We start from the raw sequence: 23,815 nt of genomic DNA, 5'->3' as shown, positions 1-23,815 counted from the left end.
ATAATCTTACAATTACAGTTGGTCTTAAGTGGACCTGTATCCCTGGGCTGTGTCCTTCACAAGTCTTTCTTAGTGTATTAAATTGGCACATATTATAAAATTAACCATCACAGTTTTATTTCTCCTATATAATGTGGACAGAACGGTTAGAGAGGCCTGGAATTCAGTAAGTACTCTTTCTCCTTGGTGAGATAAATATTTGACTGGTAAAGTTTTTTTCTCCTTGCAAGAGGCTTATGTATAGAGAATGCTCTAAGCATACTTCAGATGTTTACTTTCCCCCACCCTTGACAAAGACAAAGGGTGATTTTTCTTAGTTCCTTACTATGAGAACCTGATGGGATCACAAGAGGTGAGAGTCATCAAAGTGTGCGGGATTCCCTAAGAATGAGGTCCCCGGGATCTTCTTTTCTTTTTTCTTTTTTTTCTTATACTTTAAGTTCTAGGGTACATGTGTACAACATGTAGGCTACATACATATACATGTGCCATGTTGGTGTGCTGCACTCATTAACACGTCATTTACATTAGGTATATCTCCTAACGCTATCCCTCCCCCCTCCCCCCTCTCCCCTCCCCGTTCCCCGCAATAGGCCCAGGTGTGTGGTGTGTGATGTTCCCCTTTCTGTGTCCAAGTGATCTCATTGCTCAATTCCCACCTATGAGTGAGAACATGCAGTGTTTGGTTTTCTGTTCTTGTGATAGTTTGCTAAGAATAGGATTTTCTTACTCTCAAGCTAGTCCACACTCAGCCTTCAGTCAGATATTCCATCAGAATTACCATTTAAGTGTCCCTACCAGTTTATGGTTTCAGTGACTTCTGCTGCAGTTAAACGGATCTTAGCTGCTTTTCTCTATAATTGCCTGCCTTTCCAGATTTGGGAGTAGCAGTTAGTTTTATGTTCTAATTTCTCTGATGAGCCCAAGGAATATTGTTGACTTTCAGTCTGTTCAACTTTTTCTTATTTTAAGGAATAAATAAGCTTGGAAGGAGTAATGCCTTCCAAGCTTTTTAGCTGTTAGAGAAGAAACCAGAAATCCCCCAGCCTGGCCAACATGGTGAAACCCCATCACTACTAAAAATACAAAAATTAGCCAAGCATGGTGGCCTATGCCTGTAATCCTAGCTACTTGGGAGGCTGACGCAAGAGAACTGCTTGAACCCGGAAGGCCGAGGTTAGTGTCGCAGTGAGCTGAAATTGCACCACTGCACTCCAGCCTGGGTGGCAGAGCTAGACTCCATCTCAAAACGCACTTTGGGAGGCCGAGGCCAGCAGATCACAAGGTCAGGAGATCGAGACCATCCTGGCTAACATGGTGAAACCTCGTTTCTACTAAAAATAGAAAAATTAGCCGGGTGTGATGGCCAGCCCCTGTAGTCCCAGCTACTCAGGAGGCTGAGGCAGGAGAATGGTGTGAACCCGGGAGGCAGAGCTTGCAGTGAGCCGAGATGGCGCCACTGCACTCCAGCCTGGGTGACAGAGCCAGACTCCCTCTCGAAAAAAAAAAAGAAAAAGAAAAAGAAAAAAAAAAAAAATCCCTGCCCTTGACTTCTCACCACCTCCCAACATTCCATATCCAGCTGACAAACAATCCCCTTTTTCACTCAAAATTCTTTTAATTCGTTCACTTCCTTCAATTCCCATTGCCGCTGCCTTTTTATCCGGTTAGAAATATTCGTAACTGCTTTCCCTGCCTTTGTTTCAACACTCACTAAAAGAGCCTTAATAGAGTTATTTTTATATATTTCTTAACTTCTCTATTAAGGATAAGCTCTTTGCAGATAGAAGTCATATTTTGTCATTGTACATCTCAAATCATCTAGTCCAATAACATTCACAGAGAAGGAGTTCAATAAATATCAATTGAATGAATGAATGTGTGAGTGATCTTCTAATTAGGCTGAAATTTAAAGTTAAAATTGATTTTTATTTCCTTAGATTAGTCTACAAATTCCTTAAGGAAAAGTATTTTTGCCCACAAATATATTCCATCTATGACCCAAGAAGACGCCTCCTGGTGGTATTCTAATTAACTATTCAGTGAAGGCAGAACAGGAAATATGCAATATAATCCAAACTCTGGAGTTTTTCTTATCCTGGACAATTAATCCTTGAATACTCAAGAAAGTTTATCTGGAAATAATTTTACTGCCTTTCACAGTACTAAATCTATTTAGCAAAATATAATAGAAATGTTCTTCATATTTGTTCCTATATCTGGCATTTAACACACTGCTTTCATATTCAACAGTCTTTTCAATACGATTTTGTCTTTTTTTGTAAAGTACATCACAATCATTACTGTCTTTCATAAATAAACTGATATAGAAAATAGAAATAGAAAAGATAAGTGACTTGCTCAAGGCAAATGTAAAAGTTATCAGAAAAGCTAAAATAAAAGGTAATATTTCAGTAACAAAAGACAGGATTTCATACTTACAAACAACAGCTATAGAAAACTGGGAAAATTGCATAAATTTTTATTGTCCCTAATATCTAAAGCCAAGATTGCTTAATACACATAAAGCTATTTTCAAGAGAAGACAGAAAACAAAGTATTAAAAAAAAACCTTATTGTTTTTAATCTTACAAGGAAAGTCACAACAATTTAACTCATTTATATATTTCATATTTTATCAAAAAAAAGTTTTCCAAGTTTAACATCTAATCAAATAATAGAAGATTACACAATTAGTTCCATGGGCTTTATGTCCATCATTTCATTAAATTAGATTTTTAAAGACATGCTATCAGTTAGGTAGTATTAGGAGATTTTATGGGACAGTGGCTCAAAGCCCCAGTAACCAGGATTCCATAGATACAGTACAAAAGAGGTTTGCACATTCACATTTGATAAATCACTATTATTCTTTGAGCTCAGCACAGTATCTGTTTCTGTAGAGAATAAAAGTGCTATGGGGCATACTCTTTCTATTCTAGATTCTGAGTGATGTAGTTTGGATATTTGTCTCTGCTCAAATCTCATGTCGAATTGTGATCCCTAAAGCTGGAGGTAGAGCCTAGAAGGAGGTGTTTGGATCATGAGGGTGGATCCCACATGGCTTGGTGCTGTCTTCCTGATATTGAGTTCTTGTGAGATCTGGTCATTTAAAACTGTGTGGCACCTCTCAGCCACTCTCCCTTGTTCTTGTTTCTGTTCTCACCATACAATGAGGCTGCTTTTCCTTTGCCTTCCGCCATGATTGGAAGCCTCCTGAGGCTCCCCAGAAGCACATGCTACTATGTTTCCTGTATAGTCTGTAGAACTGTGAGCCAATTATATCTCTTTTCTTACAAATCACATAGTCTCAGGTATTTCTTTATAGCAATGCAAGAACAGCCTAATACAATGAGAGTTTCTGGTCTCTAAAGATCACACATATATAGAAATGTTGATACTTCAGTCAATTTAGTTTACCCTTATAAAATAAAATATTTTAATAAAGTAACAAAGGAGTATTCTTGGAGCAAGGAGGTTTCCTGCCCATTTGTCTTGCCCACAGAGTCTCCCTAGTTCATTATTATTTTAAGAGCATCATTTGAATGAATATAATGACATAGAAGAGCCTGCCCTTTGCCTAATTCTTTTCCTTTCAGACTACAGAACTGGATGGAAAAAGTCTTTACTCTTTCCTTTCATCTTCAACTTTTGAATAAGTCATCGTGGATAATCTAGGCCTCTTGAACCCCAATCTTCAATTGATGTTAGTCAGGTTTTCAGAATTCCCTAGAGTATGTGGTCTGTAAAAACAACAAAAATAAATAACAGTCCTTATACTTCTACCAACTCAGCATTTTGCTTGAATTATTTTGCAGATCTTCAGTGAACCTTAAATGTTCTTAGAGATAATTTAGATGGGAAACATAAAAGGACACTGATATTTAGACTTACTTTTTTAGGATTCCGGTCTATCTCCTTTTTGGAAAATGAGAGCACACAAGTTAAAGATCAAACTTGTCCCCACTGAGAAGTAAATAAGTTAGGCTTCCCTACTCTTAACAGATGATTATCCTAACTGCATAAGAGGAACTCAGGGAGGATCAAGTCCTGAGGGCATCTACATCAGTGAGGGTTCTTTTGACAGTAAATAAAAAGATATCTACTTATAAGTGGCTGAAAAAAGAAATTATATGTATTATCTTATATAACAAGATGAATAGAGGTGAGTGGTTCCAGGCTCGGTTAATTCAGCAGCACAAGAATATCATCAAAGGCCCACATATTATATATCTTATTTTCACCCATCTGCAAAGGATTGGCATTGGTTTTCAGATTTGATTCCTCAGAGTTGTTGGAAGGCAAATACAGATCAAAAAAGCATGTTCTCAGTCAACTATATTTAATAATGGGAAAGACATTTTCTCCTTACAAGTATCCTTTTCATCCAGTTTATTCCTCTGGTCCATTGGCCAGGATTGGGTCACATGTCCAAGCCCTAGCTTCAAAAAAAAATCAGGTATTTTTCAGCTCGTGGGCTCAGTGTCAAGGAAGAATGTCTGTGTGGGGAGAGGATCACCAAAGTGACTACTACAGTATCTGAAATTGTAAGGATACGTGCATAACCCTTGAGGAAATTCTGGTGTGAGCTTGAACTCATAACACCCATTACTTTAACTTTTATTCAGTAAAGCATTTAGGAATAAGTGAATGTTAAATGCTAGCCACTGGGCAAAGAAAGAGCTGAGAATGCAGCCGCACATAAAATAGTGCTAGGGACAGATTCAAATTGCACAAGAGGCAGATTTTTGTTTTGTTTTGTTTTAAGTATCATGAGTGTTATGTAAGAGAATTATTAGATTCTAGGAAAACCTAGCCCAGTCTTTTTTGAAGAAGTAATGTATACCTTGAGATCAGAAGTATCAGTAAGATTTTACCACAGAAAAAGAGGAAGAAAACACCTGAATGTGTAAAAGAGAACACAGAAATTTCAAAGAAATAAAAGATATTTAGTGTAGATGAAATATCAAAGCACAATTGGATTGAATGGCACTTGAAATACTGGAAAATAAGTTATATCATTTGTGCTTCTTAGACTTTATCTTAAGAATACAGAGACTGAATGAAGCAGTAAAGGGTATTTAACAGAGACATGACATAATATTTGCAAAAATCTGAAGGAAGGTCCATTGAAGGAAATAAGATGAGCAGTTAAGGTTGTAAGAGAGGAAGTGAGAATACCAACTATGAGGCTATTACAATATTAGAAGAAGGAGATAAAGTATATTTAACTAGGATGATAGTAGTGGCCCTGAATTATAGATTTTGTCCTAAGTACTCTGGGAAAATGCTCAAATACTGTCTGAAGTAATTTTTACAAGTTACTAATACATCTGACTTTGAAATACATCATAGTAATTCAATATGATTGAGAGTTAATAGTTTTTTGTTTTTTTTTAAGTCAACTAACAATCTCTATCCCTTATCTCTAAGGAATTGGGAATCTTGAGGTTGCAGGGTGCCTTCTAGTTTAAACATAGTATCCCACATGCAGTTCATTTGCTTCACTTCAAAAAAATGTTCGCTCCACAGGCACATGGCAGGATACAGGAAAAAATGTGTAATCTCTGAAGTGCTGGTTTGCAGAATGATAGATTTTTTTTAAAAAAAATGTTTGTGTATGGGTTTCATTGTGTGTGTGTGTGTGTTTTTTTTTTTTTTTTTTAAGAAATGTATTCCCGGCCGGGCGCGGTGGCTCAAGCCTGTAATCCCAGCACTTTGGGAGGCCGAGACGGGTGGATCACGAGGTCAGGAGATCGAGACCATCCTGGCTAACACGGTGAAACCCCGTCTCTACTAAAAAATACAAAAAAATTAGCCGGGCGAGGTGGCGGGCGCCTGTAGTCCCAGCTACTCGGGAGGCTGAGGCAGGAGAATGGCGTGAACCCGGGAGGCGGAGCTTGCAGTGAGCTGAGATCTGGCCACAGCACTCCAGCCTGGGCGGCAGAGCGAGACTCCGTCTCAAAAAAAAAAAAAAAAAAAAAAAAAAAAAAAGAAATGTATTCCCAATAATATACTGCCATTTAATGGAAAACTTATTTACAATAAATTTTGCTTCTTAGATATTTTCACAGCAAGGCTTACTTGCAGTCATCCAACAAGAGATACATCTATCATGCACTCATGCACATTCTATTTTCAAATTAATCTTTTCCAATATATTTTTCAAATGCTTGAATTGCATTTCTTTCTATTTAGGGAGTTGTGAATACAAGGATAGAGTTTAAATCTTCTCCCTATCATAGTCTTCCAATTGCCACTGATGTGTAAAATACAGACTCAACAAATTAGCTTTTGTTAGTCCTGCATTTTCTACTTCTTGGAGTCATAGCTTTAAGCAGCACAGTGTTCAAGATAATATGAGTTATTTGTTTACAGGCAAAAATAGCGGTTATGTTTTTGAGAACTCCAGGAAAATAGTCGAGGAAACATATTCAGTTTTGAGTCTTTTATTTCCCCAGATATTAAACCAAATGAATAGGAAAACATTTTTTTTGAAAAGGAATACTATGACAAACAAGATCAACTAATATTTATTTGGTTTTAACTGTATGCCAGGCACTCTGAACATATTATCAAATTTAGCCTTTACAATTGCCCTGAGTTAGGAACTTGTATTTTGTGATTAAGCATTGAGAAATTAATGCTTTAGATGTATAACCATTGTACCGGTCTCCCAGAACTATTCAGCAATAGTTGGTCTGTTTGGCTTTAATTTCCAGCTATTTCAATATGATGTTATATTGCCTCATAACACATGTACAATATGCTGAGAATTCCTTGGTGGTTTTAAACACATTTTGATGTGTTTAAAGTAGTTAATACAACAATCCTGCTGGCTATATGCAATAGATATTAATATCTATATTGTACAGATAATAAAACTGAAACTCTTGAGAAAGTTAAATACATTTTTCAAAGTCATGCAGTTAAATACATAGATGGAGATAAGTGATGGCATATTCATTTGAACCTGTACATTCTGACATGAAAGCACGGTTTTCTAGTATTCATGAAAGCAGTTTTTAAATTATCCATGATTAGTAACAGATAATCAGAAGAAAACTAAGTCAAGGAGGAAAATAGGAAGTACCAAGTGTGAGGTCTTAAAGTCCAATAAGTTATGCTTAGCTGAGAGGCTTTTTTTTCTTTTTTCTTTTTTTGAGATGGAGTCACTCAGTAGCCCAGGCTGGAGTGCAATGGCACTACCTCGGCTCACAGCAACCTCCATCTCCCGGGTTCAAGCAATTCTCCTGCCTCAGCACCCCGAGTAGTTGGGATTACAGGCACCTGCCACCACACCCGGCTAATTTTTGTATTTTTAGTACAGATGGGGTTTCACCATGTTGGCTGGGCTAGTCTCGAACTCCCGACCTCAGGCAATTCACCTGCCTTGGCTTTCCAAAATGCTGAGATTACAGGCATGAGTCACTGTGCCCAGCACTTAGAGGCATTTTTAAGTTGTCTGTTTTATAGCACAGATTCATTGATTAATTAATCATTCATACAAATTTCAACAAATACCTTCTGAGTGCCTGTCTTGTGCCAGATATTACAAATATAATGTTGAAAGATACAAGCTTATCATTGAGAATGGAGACAATGAAGTTAAATAAGGATTACTGGGGATGGTGAGATATGAAACAATAAGAGACAGAAATGCATAGAGTATTGGGTACTTACAGAATTTTTAAAACTTTGTCATTTACCAGCTGTTTGGCCTTTCTCAAATTGCTTAAATCTCTTGGCACTTCAGTTTCCTCATTTGTAAAATGGGGAAAATATTAGTGCATACTTAATAAAGTTGTTGTTAGCATTAACTTGTATGGTGAACACTACCATGTGTTAACACATATAAAGAATTTAGGAGTGCCTGACTTCCAAACATTTAATAAACATTAGTTATTAAGCATTAAACAAATGTTGGATATTATGATGATAAGTCATGTTTCCTATTAACATTAAAGTCTATTACCAAAGTTTATTCAATAGATAGCTACCTTATAATAGTTGGCATTAATTAAGTCTACTAATTGGAGCAAGACTTTTTCAGATAAGGATTTCTGCTCAAAACAAGGTCAATTTGAGCTGTGAACATTTTCTTAAGACTTCTGTGTAATTTTCTATTATCTTTAAGATAACTTTCAATAAATTTTCTTCTTTTAACCAAAAGACTTAAATTCAAAATTCTTCTGTTCAGCAACACGTCTCCCTTGTCTCTTAGTAACTATGAGGTGATCTACCCACTTTATCAAAACAAAAAGTAAGATATGCCAGTGTATTACAGACTTACAGCACAAAACTTACCTCCTTGATTTCAGGAGAATTGAATTGGAATTTAAAAGGGGAATTGCGTTACCTTATACAGTACAATTATTTTACTGTTGTATCCAAGAATTACTGAAAACATAAAATTTACTATCTGGTACTTTCCATATTTGGGGATACACTGCTCTAGCCTAACCCCCTCATTTTACGAAGAAAGATGCATTACATGCTGTGTAAGCTACCGTCTCAAGGCCACACAACTAGATGATGGAGAAGCCTTTGCCAAAGTCAGGTCCCCTAATTGTTCACAGCACAGAACCAACTCTCCTTCACACACATGGCAACTAGATAGCTGATTCTAGATGAGGAGATATTTTTCTCAGTGATAGGCTTAGGAAAACCTCTACCTACCAAAGTGGTCAGATTTTTAAACATCTGTTTTACAAAAGAAAATCCTCTGCGCCAAATATCCAATCTCTTACTCCATAAAGAATACGAAATATTAGCCAGAAATTTATAGATGTAGATAACAATTTTGAACATGATCATTCCTTAAGTGAAAAATGTACTTTCCTATTTACAATTAACCCATTAACATTATTCAGCATTAATTTTGAAATCTACATATTTATTAGTCACTTCTAAGGAAAGAAGTCCACATATGTGGCACAACAGTAATCAGCTTCAGAACAGAAACTGCTGCATTTTAAAAAATCAACTTATAATGAAGATAAAACAAAATCCCCCTTAAAATGATCTTTTATTACTATTCACATTTGTAGTTCAAAAATGGTCTCTCCGTGTTTTACATTTTACAATCTTATGTCTTTTACTGTAAAACTGTTTCTATATCGCCAAACTATCTGTAACTGAATGGAGTAATAGTTTGTTACATTGTTTGATCAGGCACCTCACAAAACTGGAGAAGAGTTAACAAAAGAATAATTATTATTATGTTTTGACATTTTAAGAAGATACTCCAGTCCTCTGTGGAAAGAAAACAGGCTATGCTTTATCACTTGATCTCAAGTACTCAATTCATGACTCTCATATGATCTATATAGGCGGATATGTGAGATGGTTAATTCAACCGTAGTCTTTGAGGTGGTGAAGAGTCATTATATTACAATAAATCATTTTTTTCTTTGTTATATCAATTATAGGAGAACTCAAATAGAAAAGGATCTTGTCAATAAATAATCTGAGCAGAGTTTAGATGCTACACATTTCATTTACAACATTGATTAGCAATTTGTAATTTTTTAACTTAAATCCTTAAGTCTGATTTTATGACAGCTGTCCATTTTTTAAGGCTGAGGATTGTACTCTTACCTACAGGTCCTATTAGTGGACTTTTTGGAGTAAGAGTGGATGAGATTAATGAGCTTCTTATAATTCATTAGGAAGTGGTGTGTGGATGACTGCCTACTTTAATTAGTTTTATTACTGTAGGAAATTGTTTCATATGCCAGGCTCATCACCAAGCATGCCTGGAAAACATTAGAGCAGTAATCAGACTTGATATTATGTACCTTTCATTAGACAGTATGGCTAACAGCACTTAATAATGAACAAGGAGGGTATTAAAAAGATGGACATGACACAATCTAGCAAAAAGGAATTTATCAGATCAATTCTTAGTGAAGAAGGTGCAAAGTATAGTACTTTAAAATACTGTTGTGGCATACAGGTGTTAGACTCATGATTATGGCAAACAGTTTAAATATGTCAGGTTTATTCAATAAATCTCAATGCAAATTTTCTATGACTCATTATATTATCATGAAAATGTTAGTAACTAAGTCTTCTAATAAAGTAAGCCTTCAAATAGCATTTCTTAACTATCACTATCCCCAAAGAATAACACACCTACAGGTAACTTTGAGCAAAGAGAAAAATCAAGTCACAATCCTAAGGAAGCAAATCTAAACATAAAATATATTTCAGATTAGAGGTAAATGAAGAAAGTATAAATCAATTTCACAGGAATTTACCATGCTGTTTTGTTAAACTCTGATTAATAAAAAAAAAAAAAAATTAATGCTCTTAATATTTTTTTTTAACCTGAGGTCAAAATGTAACCTGACAGTCATTTTATAATTAAGATTCTGGCCTTAAATACGTACTGAGAGTTCAATCTCACAGACTAACTAGAAATTAAATAAAAGTGATGTGCTCTTATATCTCACTCCCAAGGCACTTATAGTATTTATAACTTACCAACTTTTATTTTATCATAGCTTATGTAGTGTTTAGGCAGCATAATTCTGATGTAATTGATCAAAAAATGAATGTCATTGCATTTTTATATCTGTTGACAGCATGCTGAAGTTTCTGAATACCCGATCTAACTTCTACTTTAATGAGTATGTTCTTTCAATATTTGAAGTTCTTCTTCTAAATGTGTGAGCTATTACCTCAAGACATTCTAATTTCTCTTCTGCTATTATGGAAATAAAGTTATTGTAATTTTGGATGGGAACTACAATTTATGGGCTCTCCCATATTGTATTTTGTTTTTATCTAGAAATATTCTAATTACAAAGCATTACAGTTCAATAAATCATCATTAAGTCACTAGTGCAGAAAATACCAACATCTGGTTTTCCATTCAATATAGATGTAATTTAGGGTGGATAAAGTCTAATCTTAAAAAATATTGGAGATGAGGTGGGAAGGTATTTGAAGGTAGCTTTTTGTTCCTGAGTAGTCTTATTAAACAAAATAACATCAAACCTAATCATCATCACTAACAATAATAGCTAACACAAAGCAACTCCCTCCCAAACCCCATCAAGTATTTTAGTGTCCTAAAGGAAGTTGTTTGCCTAAGGTTCCCTAGTAGACTTCAAAGTCACATTGTAAAATTCTGAGGTATCAATTCATCTTTCAAGGCTGCCATGCAAAAAGCATTATAAAGTCAAACAACAGGGATGATGTGAATTAAGGGCAATCAGTAGTATTACAAATGTTTGCCCATTCTATATTCATTTTTGAGACAGAGTTTCGCTCTTGTTGCCCAGGCTGGAGTGCAATGGCGTGATCTCGGCTCACTGCAACCTCCGCCTCCTGGGTTCAAGCAATTCTCTTGCCTCAGTCCCCTGAGTAGCTAGGATTACAGGCATGCACCTCCATGCCCTGCTAATTTTGTATTTTTAGTAGAGATGGGGTTTCTCCACGTTGGTCAGGCAGGTCTCGAACTCCCAACCTCAGGTGATCCGCCTGCCTCGGCCTCCCAAAGTGCTGGGATTACAGGTGTGAGCCACTGTGTGTGACCTCTATATTCATTTTTAAACATTACCCTTTACTCTGTTTTGGAATGTATTTCATTTTGTGTGCAACACAGATTATTCCTTAGTGAGTAAAATAGGATATAAAAACTTGGGAGGAAAAATAATATTTTTTCCTTCTGGGACATAAAAGGAAAGGATTGTCACAAGAAAAGACACATAATAGATAATAACATTTTTTGACACTATAAGAAAAGCCTATTTTTCTTTAAAAGGAAATCAATTTTAACAGACAAGTCACAGTAATTCTGCCAGGATGTACTTCAGATTAGAGAATGATTTGAGGCTTCATTTTATCTGCTACTCCACAACTCAAATGTTTGAATTCTACAGTAACTTAAGCCCAACATTTCCAAGTATGAAAGGAGTCTAGTGATTGATGGATACATTATAAGAAACTTAAAATTTCTTGTCAGTTTTTCGAATGACACTGAAATATTTGCATCTTGTTGCAGTAGTGACTGTAAGCTATACCTGACATGTTCTGTGAGAAATTTTACCTGTTAGAATATATGAACAGTAATCAATACATCATGAGTATATATTTATTATGTCTCTCACTCATCACCTCTCAAAAACTGGTCTCAATTTTTATAATAAATAGTAATTAACCTGAAGTTTGTCATATATTTTCTCTCAGACTTTTATGACATGATTGTCATAATATATTGACTCAAACACAAAACTCTAATCATAATATTCCCTGTCTCAGTAAAACACTATCTTTGAATAACAATATGATAGGATCATCTCTAAGAAATAAGGAAGTATGTTTATAATTTGATATTTTATGTATATGTTATATGTTTTTTGAAAAATCATTTCCTTTTTTATTGAATAACATAAATGTTAGTAGCTTTCTTGCCTTAGATCAAATTTTCTCAGGGTGAAAAGTCACTATAGAACTAAAGCTGGTTATATGAGAATTGTGTAATTTCTTGTCTTAGTATGACAGCACCTGGGATTTAAACAAAGACCAAAACTTGAGGATTCATATAGGCAAAATTTATACTGGCTATATGTTTTAGCTCCTACCAAGTGCCAGTGGTAATGACACCTAAGAATTACTGCATGAAACAAATTTAAGTCAAAATAGTGTAGAAATAGTAATAGGAAACCAGAGGATACACCACACAAAGCTGTGTTTAAGAAGAACAACAAGTATTATTCATTGAGGTTCAAAAAGCCAATTTCCCATGCCAATATCGAGATCTATGAAATAGCTTCAAAATTGAAAATTTCCGAATTAAGCCACCTCATGCATTATGACTCAACATAAAATATTTTAAAGTTGTTTGTAATAAAAATAGTATCTCACTTTTTACAAAAATATGCATTTTGTTTTGCTTTGTCTTGTTTTAGTGTCCAGCATTTTCTAAATAAAATCATTTTATTTCCTAAAAGGGTTTTAACATTATACCTTTCTAGCTAAAAGAAAAGAAATAGTGGAATGTACAAACAGTAGATATTTATATCTACCAATTCAAATATAAATCTATAAGGTGATATAAATAGGTCAACACATTTTAAGAACATCTATTTCTCCATTTTAAAAAGTGTTCCCTCAATATTACCTAAAAAAAGATGATTATCAAATCACTAATAAGAGAAATAATACATTATATGTAACAATTAATGAAAAACATATTTTCTTTTTTTAAACATTTACTAATTAAATAAATCAAACTAATAATCTTAGAATATTTTAAAAGCAAAATGTCATTAGAAATGAAAAATAATATTTCACATTTTATTTTGAATGAACATTTCATTATAAAGATAAAAGTCACAGAAGGTTAATTATAATTTATGTAAATATTAGCAGAGTATAGGCATTTTAAAATCATAGGTATATAAAAAGTTGAATAGCCAACAATGCATTAAATACCATAGCGATATTTATGAGAGTGAAAGCAATCCCATGCAAACAGATATTCTGTACTTGGAGGATAATCATGAATTTCTGAAAGATTAAAAAACAACTCATCTCTAGTAATTTTTCTCTCATGGAGCAAATTAAAAATATTACAATTGTTTTTTTCTTCCAACTTAGGTGATAGGTTTCCCTTGCATTATTGTTAAAATGACTTGTTCTATTTAGACTTAGTAAACTATTGAGCAAGAAATTTTATTTTGCTCCTATAATTTTTACTACATCAGTAACTACATTATTTTAGTTATTTGCATGTGGTTGTGCTTTTGTGTGTACATGTGTGAGACAGAAAACAAAATCTCAAGAAAGACAAATAATGAAGCAATGCAGTGAGAGAGAGTGATAGTGAAAGAGATTTGGCATAAAAAAAAGTCAGTAGAGAAAAATAGAATGACAGAAAGAAAAAGGTATACAATGATAGCATAATGCATGGTAACCACTGAATACACTAAAGGATAGCAAGGAAATAATAGTTGATATAAGAAATGTTACTTGTTCTGGGATTTTCCCCTAACATTTGAACACAATATTAAGATACTTAAAATCTTGTTCAATAACTCATTCTTTTATATAAGTTATTATTGCAATATTGACTTGGATAACCCATGTCCCAGTCTCAAAATGTTAATACTTATAGGACCTAATTTTTCTCATTTTATTTACAGTTTTTTAACCTTCCGCTCACATATATTTGGTAGCAAACATTTATTGAGGGCTGTATTAGTTACCTATGGCTGCACAGCACATTAAATGGAACAAGTATTTATCATCTTATGGAGTTTCTGTGAGTCAGGAATTTGGGTATGGCTTAGCTGGGTCTTGTAACTAAAGGTCTCTTCTGGTTGTAATCATGCTGTAGGCCAGGACTATGGTCTTCTCAGCTACAGATCCACTGGAGCTGATGGATCATTTTCTAAATTCACTCATGAAGGTCTCAATGTTGGGGGCCTCATGACATGCAAGCCTTACCAGGACAAGGGATCCAAGGGAGAGTGAGCCAGAGTATCAAAGATGGGCTCCACAGCCTCTTCAAAACCTAGTATCATCAGTAGCTTCCCATCAGTTCCATTGTATCATATTTGTTAGAAGCAAGCTAATAAATATAGCCTTCACTCAAAAAATGGCGATTATATGAGGGTCTGAATAGCAGGTGGCAGGGATAATTGGGGATCACTATATTCTGTCTATTGGCCTCTAATTAACAACCAGATGCCAAAAGTTTCCACAGATGCCAAAAGTTTGATACTACTATAGCACCTACTCAAATTAAATAGTCTTGTCATCTGAATCAGGTTCAGCCATGGTGTAGACACCTCAGATCTAGTTCCATAAATACGTGTCCTTGAATATACTCCTTCTTCATCTCAAAATTAGTAGATATTGGTTCCCCCAAAACACAATAGATAATAATGATACAGAGAGAAGGTAACTGCTTTAGACATTTCCGTTCAGAAAGGGGGAAATGGCAGGTGCGAAAAAGGCACTGGCCTATAACAATTCTGAAGTCCAATTATGCAATTACTGGAAGTTAATCAATAAGGTCAAAAAACTTTGTATAATTCTCCATGGCTCTTGGCTTTAACTGCTGGGGTCTGGTTCTGCCCTCTGAGTCCTCATTCAGTTGAACAGCTCTCTCAGCCTACTCCCTATCAGCATAATACTGAGAGTCCAAACAGTTTCTTCTAATTCTAAACTGTCTCTGTTCCCCCTCTTTGTTCAAGCTGAAAATGTTTCTGCGTCTATAACTTAAGAACTTCATGGGCCTCCTGTGAAGCTTCTTGGGGTTTATATCATTTGACAAAAGCCACATTCAAAAATCTGTTGAGATAAGCCCTTCTCTATCTTGAGCTTCTACTTCTACGGAGGAGCAATAATGTCCTTAAACTTTCTAGAAGCTATAATAATGTTTCAGAGGACACAGAGGGTATGCTCTTAATCTCTTTAAGGGCTCTCTGAGTCACCAGCTTTAATCTTTCTGAGGTCTTGACAGAAGATTTTATGTATACCCTCACTTTCATTTTTAGAGTACATTTTCCTGGAAGTACTCTGATTTTGATCTTTGCTTGAAGCCATTTCTTAAATGTAGCATTATTTGATTTCTAGAGAGGTTGAGAATTTTCAAAGCCATCACAAGCACTGGCTCCTCTTTGTTTAACAATCTTTCCTTTAATTTATCTCTCTCCTCTTATAGATGTACTGCTAGAGAAAACGAGACAGCATCTTCAACTCTTTCCTAAGACATCTCCTTAGGCACATCGTCCAGTTTATTAGGCACATTTTCTATTTTCTGCCTTACTTTAATCAATGGTGTTATTAAACTTTCAGATACATAATAAGCATTATCTTTCCTCCAGTTTCCAATACCATTTATTTAAATCTTCTGAAAGTCCTAACCTTCAGCCTTATTGAAAACTATGACATGTAGCAATAGCTCCGTCAAGGCACTTTCCACTTTCACTAACATTCTCCTTAAAATCTACTGATCAGATCCAAAGTGACCTGCATATTTTAGACTTATTACAGCAGCATGCTACACTAAGAATAAAAATCCGTATAGATATCTGTTGTTATTTAACAAATTATCCCAAAACTCAGTAGCTTGGAATAAGTTTCAATTATTTCACAGTTTTAGGCCTAGCTTACGTTGGTACCTCCAGCTGAGTCTCTCATGATGTTGGATTCCAACTCCTGACTAGATGTATAATCATCTTAAAGCTTGACTCAAAGATTGCATCTACTTACTCACAAGGTTGTTGGCAGGCCTCAGAAAACTGGCTTCCAAGTAGTCATTTGGACCTCTCCACAGGGTGGCCTCATGACAGTACTGGCTTTTACGAAAGTGAGTGAACCGAGGGAGGGTGAGTTAGAGCACCCAAGACAAATGCCACAGTTGTTTGTAAACTAATCATGAAAGTGACAACTTATTTCTTCTATATTCTATTCATGTGGAGCAAGTCAGTAGAGGAAGAATTATACAATATCATGAATACTGAGAAAGGAGAATCATTGGTGCAATCTTAAGAGCCTACCACAGACACCTATTGGAACTTCCCTGTTTGGTCAGGCATGGTGGCTCAGGCCTATAATCCCAACACTTTGGGAGGCCCAGGCGTGTGGATCTCTTGAGCCCAGAAGTTCGACACCAGCCTGGGCAACATGGCAAAAAAAATACAAAAATTAGCCAGGCATGGTGGCACACACCTGTAGTTCCAGCTACTCAGGAGGCTGACATGGGAGAATTGCTTGAACCCTGGAGATGGAGTGAACTAAGATAGCACCACTGCACTCCAGCCTGGGTGACAGAGTGAGAAAGAGACCCTGCCTAAAAAAAAATTACCCTGTTTAACTACCTTGTTACTTTGAAAGTACGATTAACTTTTACTAAGCGACATGAATAAAAGGCAACTTAGATATGAATGATCTAACTTTATAAAAACTATATTTTCTTAGATCTAGTTAATGATACCAACAAATACATTCACAAAGAAGTTGCCTTTTAAATTCACAAGGCCAGGGCAATTACCTGGTTTAGTTCAGCATGTGCAACCTGGAATTCAACTGACACCTAGAGGGAAAAAGGTCAAAGGTAATTTTCAAAGTAGAACAACTAACTGTTTACACTGATGGCATTATTTAGATCATCAATGAAACAGCAAATCCAAAGTTTAAGTGTAGTCGCATTATGCTGCCTTTGATGAAAGAAAAAAAAAAAAAATAAAGGTTTGTTCCACATTTTCACGTGCTTCTTTTAGAACTGTAAATGGTTGCACTATTGCTAAATTCTTTAATTTATTTTACCTAAAGAAAAAGAACAAACTGAGAAACACATACAAGCAGGACAATGAATCTGTTACATCATATCTTTCTTTAAATGTCCTCCTATGGAATCAAGCCAGAAGGCTTTGTTGGCAAATACTGTGATTTTAAGATAATGACTATGATATAAATGTTTCCAAATTTGAATGATGCACAGAGTGTATTTGAGATAGCTGGGCACTGTTCTTTCATCAGATAAGTGACATTCAGCTTGCTCAGTAGTATAATCAAAAAAGACAGGCAATTCATCTTAAATTGAACTGAGTGCTAAAGTAGTTATGAATTGCTTTAGCTCTCCAAACTACAGAGTATAGATCACATCTTGTATGAGCTCTAGAGCACAAATATTAAGGGTTCTTAGATGTCATATATGTTTTGCATCTTTACAGTGTCCCTATTTCTGTATCAATGGAGAGAAAATACATATGAGTTATTGCCAAAATGTGTGAATATAGAGAAGGAATCCAGAAAAAAAAATTAAAGCTGTATTAAATTATGTGTGTGAATAAAATTCAATTTGAATACCAGATGGCATCACATAATGACAAGGTAATTTTGCTTATATATATATTTTTTACTGTTCAGAGACAGGTCCTTGCTTTCTCACCCAGCAGTGGCATGATCATAGCTCACTGCAGCCTGGAACTTCTGGGCTCTAGCAATTCTCCTGCCTCAGCCTCCTGAGTAGTTCAGACTATAGGTCAATATTCATCAGGCCTGGCCAATGATTTTTGACATATTCTTTGCATATTCACTAAATATAAGTAATATATTAAAATGAAATAGATTGATCACTTTCTAGGTGAGCATTCAGATATTTTACTTCTCTTAGTTGTACCTGGTGTTACTTAGTAGGCATGATCTTCAAGAATTCAGTCGTAAATAAAATTTCTGCATAAAGAACATTATATGTGAACTTGGGAAATTATGTGGACAGAACTTTCAGGAAGTTATTTTCACACATAGAAAATATTTTCATCTGCACTAGGAAGACTCATCTGCTATGTTCAAATATAAGTAGGCTGGTTGATAGACACTGATTGGTTTGTTTGGATTTTGGCATATGACAAGGCCCCACATTTCTAAAAATTTAAGCTCCAAAATCTCTGGTTCTGACTGTTTTGCTTCTGAGACTATTTCATTTCCTTCTTAGTGCCATTTTATTTATAAAATAAAGTCACTTTTACTGAGGTAGCATTTTGTCTATTCCCAATATCTTTAAAAAATGCAATTTTCTAGTTATCCTCTCCATTCAGTGAGATTTATTGAAAAATCAGATTCAGTGATAAATAAAACATCATTTTTGCCTTCAGATTAATTACAATCTATTAGAGAAACACATAAGAAATAATTCCAATGCTGTGTCATAATTGAGCTTATTTTGAGAGTTACAGAGGATTAACATAAAAGAAAGATATCTACTACTTGGCAGGAAGCGTTGATGTCTAGAAATACTGCTAGGAGAATTTAATAATGGATCTTTGAATTTAGGATGACTAAAGGTCATATGGATGGCTTAGAAGGAGGTGCAAGATGTTCCAATAAGAAGACAAAAGGGGCCGGGCACAGTGGCTCAAGCCTGTAATCTCAGCACTTTGGGAGGCCGAGATGGGCAGATCACGAGGTCAGAAGATCCAGACCAGCCTGGCTAACACGGTGAAACCCCGTCTCTACTAAAAAATACAAAAAACTAGCTGGGCAAGGTGGCGGGCGCCTGTAGTCCCAGCTACACGGGAGGCTGAGGCAGGAGAATAGCGTAAACCTGGGAGGCGGAGCTTGCAGTGAGCTGAGATCAGGCCACTGCACTCCAGCCCGGGCAACGGAGCAAGACTCCGTCTCAAAAAAAAAAAAAAAAAAGAAGACAAAAGGAACATTTAGAGAAAGAGACTGGAAGGAGTGTATAGGTTGTTACTAAAAGAACGTAACAGATTTTTTTTAACAGAGGGCGGAGCAAGATGGCCGAATAGGAACAGCTCCAGTCTCCAACTCCCAGCGCGAGCGACACAGAAGACCGGTGATTTCTGTGTTTTAAACTGAGGTACTGGGGTCATCTCTCTAGGGAGTGCCGGACAATCGGTGCTGGTCAGCTGCTGCAGCCTGACCAGCATGAGCTGAAGCAGGGCGAGGCATCGCCTCACCTGGAAGCGCAAGGGGGAAGGGAATCCCTTTTCCTAGCCAGGGGAACTGAGACACACAACACCTGGAAAATTGGGTAACTCCCACCCCAATACTGCGCTTTAAGGAAACAGGCACACCAGGAGAATATATCCCACACCTGGCCGGGAGAGTCCCACGCCCACGGAGCCTCCCTCACTGCTAACACAGCCCTCTGCGGCGATCTATCCGCAAGGCAGCAGCGAGGCTGGGGGAGGGGCGCCCGCCATTGCTGAGGCTTAAGTAGGTAAACAAAGCTGCTGGGAAGCTCGAACTGGGTGGAGCTCACAGCAGCTCAAGGAAGCCTGCCTGTCTCTGTAGACTCTACCTCTGCGGACAGCGCACAGCTGCAGTCCAACAGGGGAAAGAGCGGGGGCCGGTGCAGACGCGAACGACTCTGTCTGACAGCTTTGGGGAGAGCCCTGGATCTCCTAACGCGGAGGTTGAGATCTGAGAACGGACAGACTGCCTGCTCAGATGGGTCCCTGACCCCTGAGTAGCCTAGATGGGAGTCATCCCCCACTAGGGGCAGTCTGACACCCCACACCTCACAGGGTGGAGTCACCCCTGAGAGGAAACTTCCAAAGAAAGAATCAGACAGGTACACTCACTGTTCAGCAATATTCTATCTTCGGCAACCTCTGCTGCTGATACCCAGGCAAACAGGGTCTGGAGTGGACCTCAAGCAATCTCCAACAGACCAACAGACAGTCCTTCTGACTGTCAGACGGAAAACTATCAAACAGGAAGGACACCTATACCAAAACCCCATCAGTACGTCACCATCATCAAAGACCAGAGACAGATAAAACCACAAAGATGGGGAAGAAGCAGGGCAGAAAAGCTGGAAATTCAAAAAATAAGAGCGCATCTCCCCCTGCAAAGGAGCGCAGCCCATCGCCAGCAACGGATCAAAGCTGGTCAGAGAATGACTTTGACGAGATGAGAGAAGAAGGCTTCAGTCCATCAAACCTCTCAGAGCTAAAGGAGGAATTACGTACCCAGCGCAAAGAAACTAAAAATCTGGAAAAAAAAGTGGAAGAATTGACAGCTAGACTAATTAATGCAGAGAAGATCATAAACGAAATGACAGAGATGAAAACCATGACACGAGAAATACGTGACAAATGCACAAGCTTCAGTAACCGACTCGATCAACTGGAAGAAAGAGTATCAGCGATTGAGGATCTAATGAATGAAATGAAGTGAGAAGAGAAACCAAAAGAAAAAAGAAGAAAAAGAAATGAACAAAGCCTGTAAGAAGTATGGGATTATGTAAAAAGACCAAATCTACGTCTGATTGGGGTGCCTGAAAGTGAGGGGGAAAATGGAACCAAGTTGGAAAACACTCTTCAGGATATCATCCAGGAGAACTTCCCCAACCTAGTAGGGCAGGCCAACATTCAAATTCAGGAAATACAGAGAACGCCACAAAGATACTCCTCCAGAAGAGCAACTCCAAGACACATAATTGCCAGATTCACCAAAGTTGAAATGAAGGAAAAAATCTTAAGGGCAGCCAGAGAGAAAGGTCGGGTTACCCACAAAGGGAAGCCCATCAGAATAACAGCAGATCTCTCGGCAGAAACTCTCCAAGCCAGAAGAGAGTGGGGGCCAATATTCAACGTTCTTAAAGAAAAGAATTTTCAACCCAGAATTTCATATCCAGCCAAACTAAGCTTCATCTGTGAAGGAGAAATAAAATCCTTTACAGATAAGCAAATGCTTAGAGATTTTGTCACCACCAGGCCTGCCTTACAAGAGACCCTGAAGGAAGCCCTAAACATGGAAAGGAGCAACCGGTACCAGCCATTGCAAAAACATGCCAAAATGTAAAGACCATTGAGGCTAGGAAGAAACTGCATCAACTAACGAGCAAAATAACCAGTTAATATCATAATGACAGGATCAAGTTCACACATAACAATATTAACCTTAAATGTAAATGGACTAAATGCTCCAATTAAAAGACACAGACTGGCAAACTGGATCAAGAGTCAAGACCCATCAGTCTGCTGTATTCAGGAGACCCATCTCACATGCAGAGACATACATAGGCTCAAAATAAAGGGATGGAGGAAGATCTACCAAGCAAATGGAGAACAAAAAAAAGCAGGGGTTGCAATCCTAGTCTCTGATAAAACAGACTTTAAACCATCAAAGATCAAAAGAGACAAAGAAGGCCATTACATAATGGTAAAGGGATCAATTCCACAGGAAGAGCTAACTCTCCTAAATATCTATGCACCCAATACAGGAGCACCCAGATTCATAAAGGAAGTCCTTAGAGACCTACAAAGAGACTTAGACTCCCATACAATAATAATGGGAGACTTCAACACTCCACTGTCAATATTAGACAGATCAATGAGACAGAAAGTTAACAAGGATATCCAGGAATTGAACTCATCTCTGCACCAAGAGGACCTAATAGACATCTATAGAACTCTCCACCCCAAATCAACAGAATATACATTCTTCTCAGCACCACATCGCACTTATTCCAAAATTGACCACATAATTGGAAGTAAAGCACTCCTCAGCAAATGTGCAAGAACAGAAATTATAACAAACTGTCTCTCAGACCACAGTGCAATCAAACTAGAACTCAGGACTAAGAAACTCAATCAAAACCGCTCAACTACATGGAAACTGAACAACCTGCTCCTGAATGACTACTGGGTACATAACGAAATGAAAGCAGAAATAAAGATGTTCTTTGAAACCAATGAGAACAAAGATACAACATACCAGAATCTCTGGGACACATTTAAAGCAGTGTGTAGAGGGAAATTTATAGCACTAAATGCCCACAAGAGAAAGCAGGAGAGATCTAAAATTGACACTCTAACATCACAATTAAAAGAACTAGAGAGGCAAGAGCAAACACATTCAAAAGCTAGCAGAAGGCAAGAAATAACTAAGATCAGAGCAGAACTGAAGGAGATAGAGACACAAAAAACCCTCCAAAAAATCAATGAATCCAGGAGTTGGTTTTTTGAAACGATCAATAAAATTGACAGACCGCTAGCAAGACTAATAAAGAAGAAAAGAGAGAGGAATCAAACAGACGCAATAAAAAATGATAAAGGGGATATCACCACCGACCCCACAGAAATACAAACAACCATCAGAGAATACTATAAATGCCTCTATGCAAATCAACTAGAAAATCTAGAAGAAATGGATAATTTCCTGGACACTTACACTCTCCCAAGACTAAACCAGGAAGAAGTTGAATCCCTGAATAGACCAATAGCAGGCTCTGAAATTGAGGCAATAATTAATAGCCTACCCACCAAAAAAAGTCCAGGACCAGATGGATTCACAGCTGAATTCTACCAGAGGTACAAGGAGGAGCTGGTACCATTCCTTCTGAAACTATTTCAATCAATAGAAAAAGAGGGAATCCTCCCTAACTCTTTTTATGAGGCCAACATCATCCTGATACCAAAGCCTGGCAGAGACACAACAAAAAAAGAGAATTTTAGACCAATACCCCTGATGAACATCGATGCAAAAATCCTCAATAAAATACTGGCAAACCGGATTCAGCAGCACATCAAAAAGCTTATCCACCATGATCAAGTGGGCTTCATCCCTGGGATGCAAGGCTGGTTCAACATTCGCAAATCAATAAACGTAATCCAGCATATAAACAGAACCAAGGACAAGAACCACATGATTATCTCAATAGATGCAGAAAAGGCTTTTGACAAAATTCAACAGCCCTTTATGCTAAAAACGCTCAATAAATTCGGTATTGATGGAATGTATCTCAAAATAATAAGAGCTATTTATGACAAACCCACAGCTAATATCATACTGAATGGGCAAAAACTGGAAAAATTCCCTTTGAAAACTGGCACAAGACAGGGATGCCCTCTCTCACCACTCCTATTCAACATAGTGTTGGAAGTTCTGGCTAGGGCAATCAGGCAAGAGAAAGAAATCAAGGGTATCCAGTTAGGAAAAGAAGAAGTCAAATTGTCCCTGTTTGCAGATGACATGATTGTATATTGAGAAAACCCCATCGTCTCAGCCCAAAATCTCCTTAAGCTGATAAGCAACTTCAGCAAAGTCTCAGGATATAAAATTAATGTGCAAAAATCACAAGCATTCTTATACACCAGTAACAGACAAGCAGAGAGCCAAATCAGGAATGAACTTCCATTCACAATTGCTTCAAAGAGAATAAAATACCTAGGAATCCAGCTTACAAGGGATGTAAAGGACCTCTTCAAGGAGAACTACAAACCACTGCTCAGTGAAATCAAAGAGGACACAAACAAATGGAAGAACATACCATGCTCATGGATAGGAAGAATCAATATCGTGAAAATGGCCATACTGC

The 23,815-nt window shown here is 37.0% G+C and overlaps 1 protein-coding gene across 2 annotated transcripts in view; it reads right to left on the bottom strand.

Moving 5' to 3' along the window:
• CCSER1 (coiled-coil serine rich protein 1) overlaps nucleotides 1–23,815 on the bottom strand; it is an 870,293-nt gene that overhangs the window by 230,171 nt on the left and 616,307 nt on the right. The window contains exon 8 of one of the 2 annotated variants that reach the window (XM_033214832.1): nucleotides 2,187–3,743. The exons of the other annotated variant lie outside the window; for it this stretch is intronic. Coding sequence (XP_033070723.1) covers nucleotides 3,720–3,743 — 24 coding nt within the window. The 3' untranslated portion in view covers nucleotides 2,187–3,719. Of the gene's footprint in view, nucleotides 1–2,186; nucleotides 3,744–23,815 lie in introns of those variants that run through there. 2 annotated transcript variants of the gene reach the window in all.

Source organism: Trachypithecus francoisi, unplaced genomic scaffold (assembly GCF_009764315.1).
Source record: "Trachypithecus francoisi isolate TF-2019V2 unplaced genomic scaffold, Tfra_2.0 Lachesis_group1, whole genome shotgun sequence".
Taxonomy (NCBI): Eukaryota; Metazoa; Chordata; class Mammalia; order Primates; family Cercopithecidae; genus Trachypithecus; species Trachypithecus francoisi.
The sequence above is the reverse complement of the archived record's forward strand: the minus strand, read 5'-3'. Positions and strand labels throughout refer to the sequence as shown.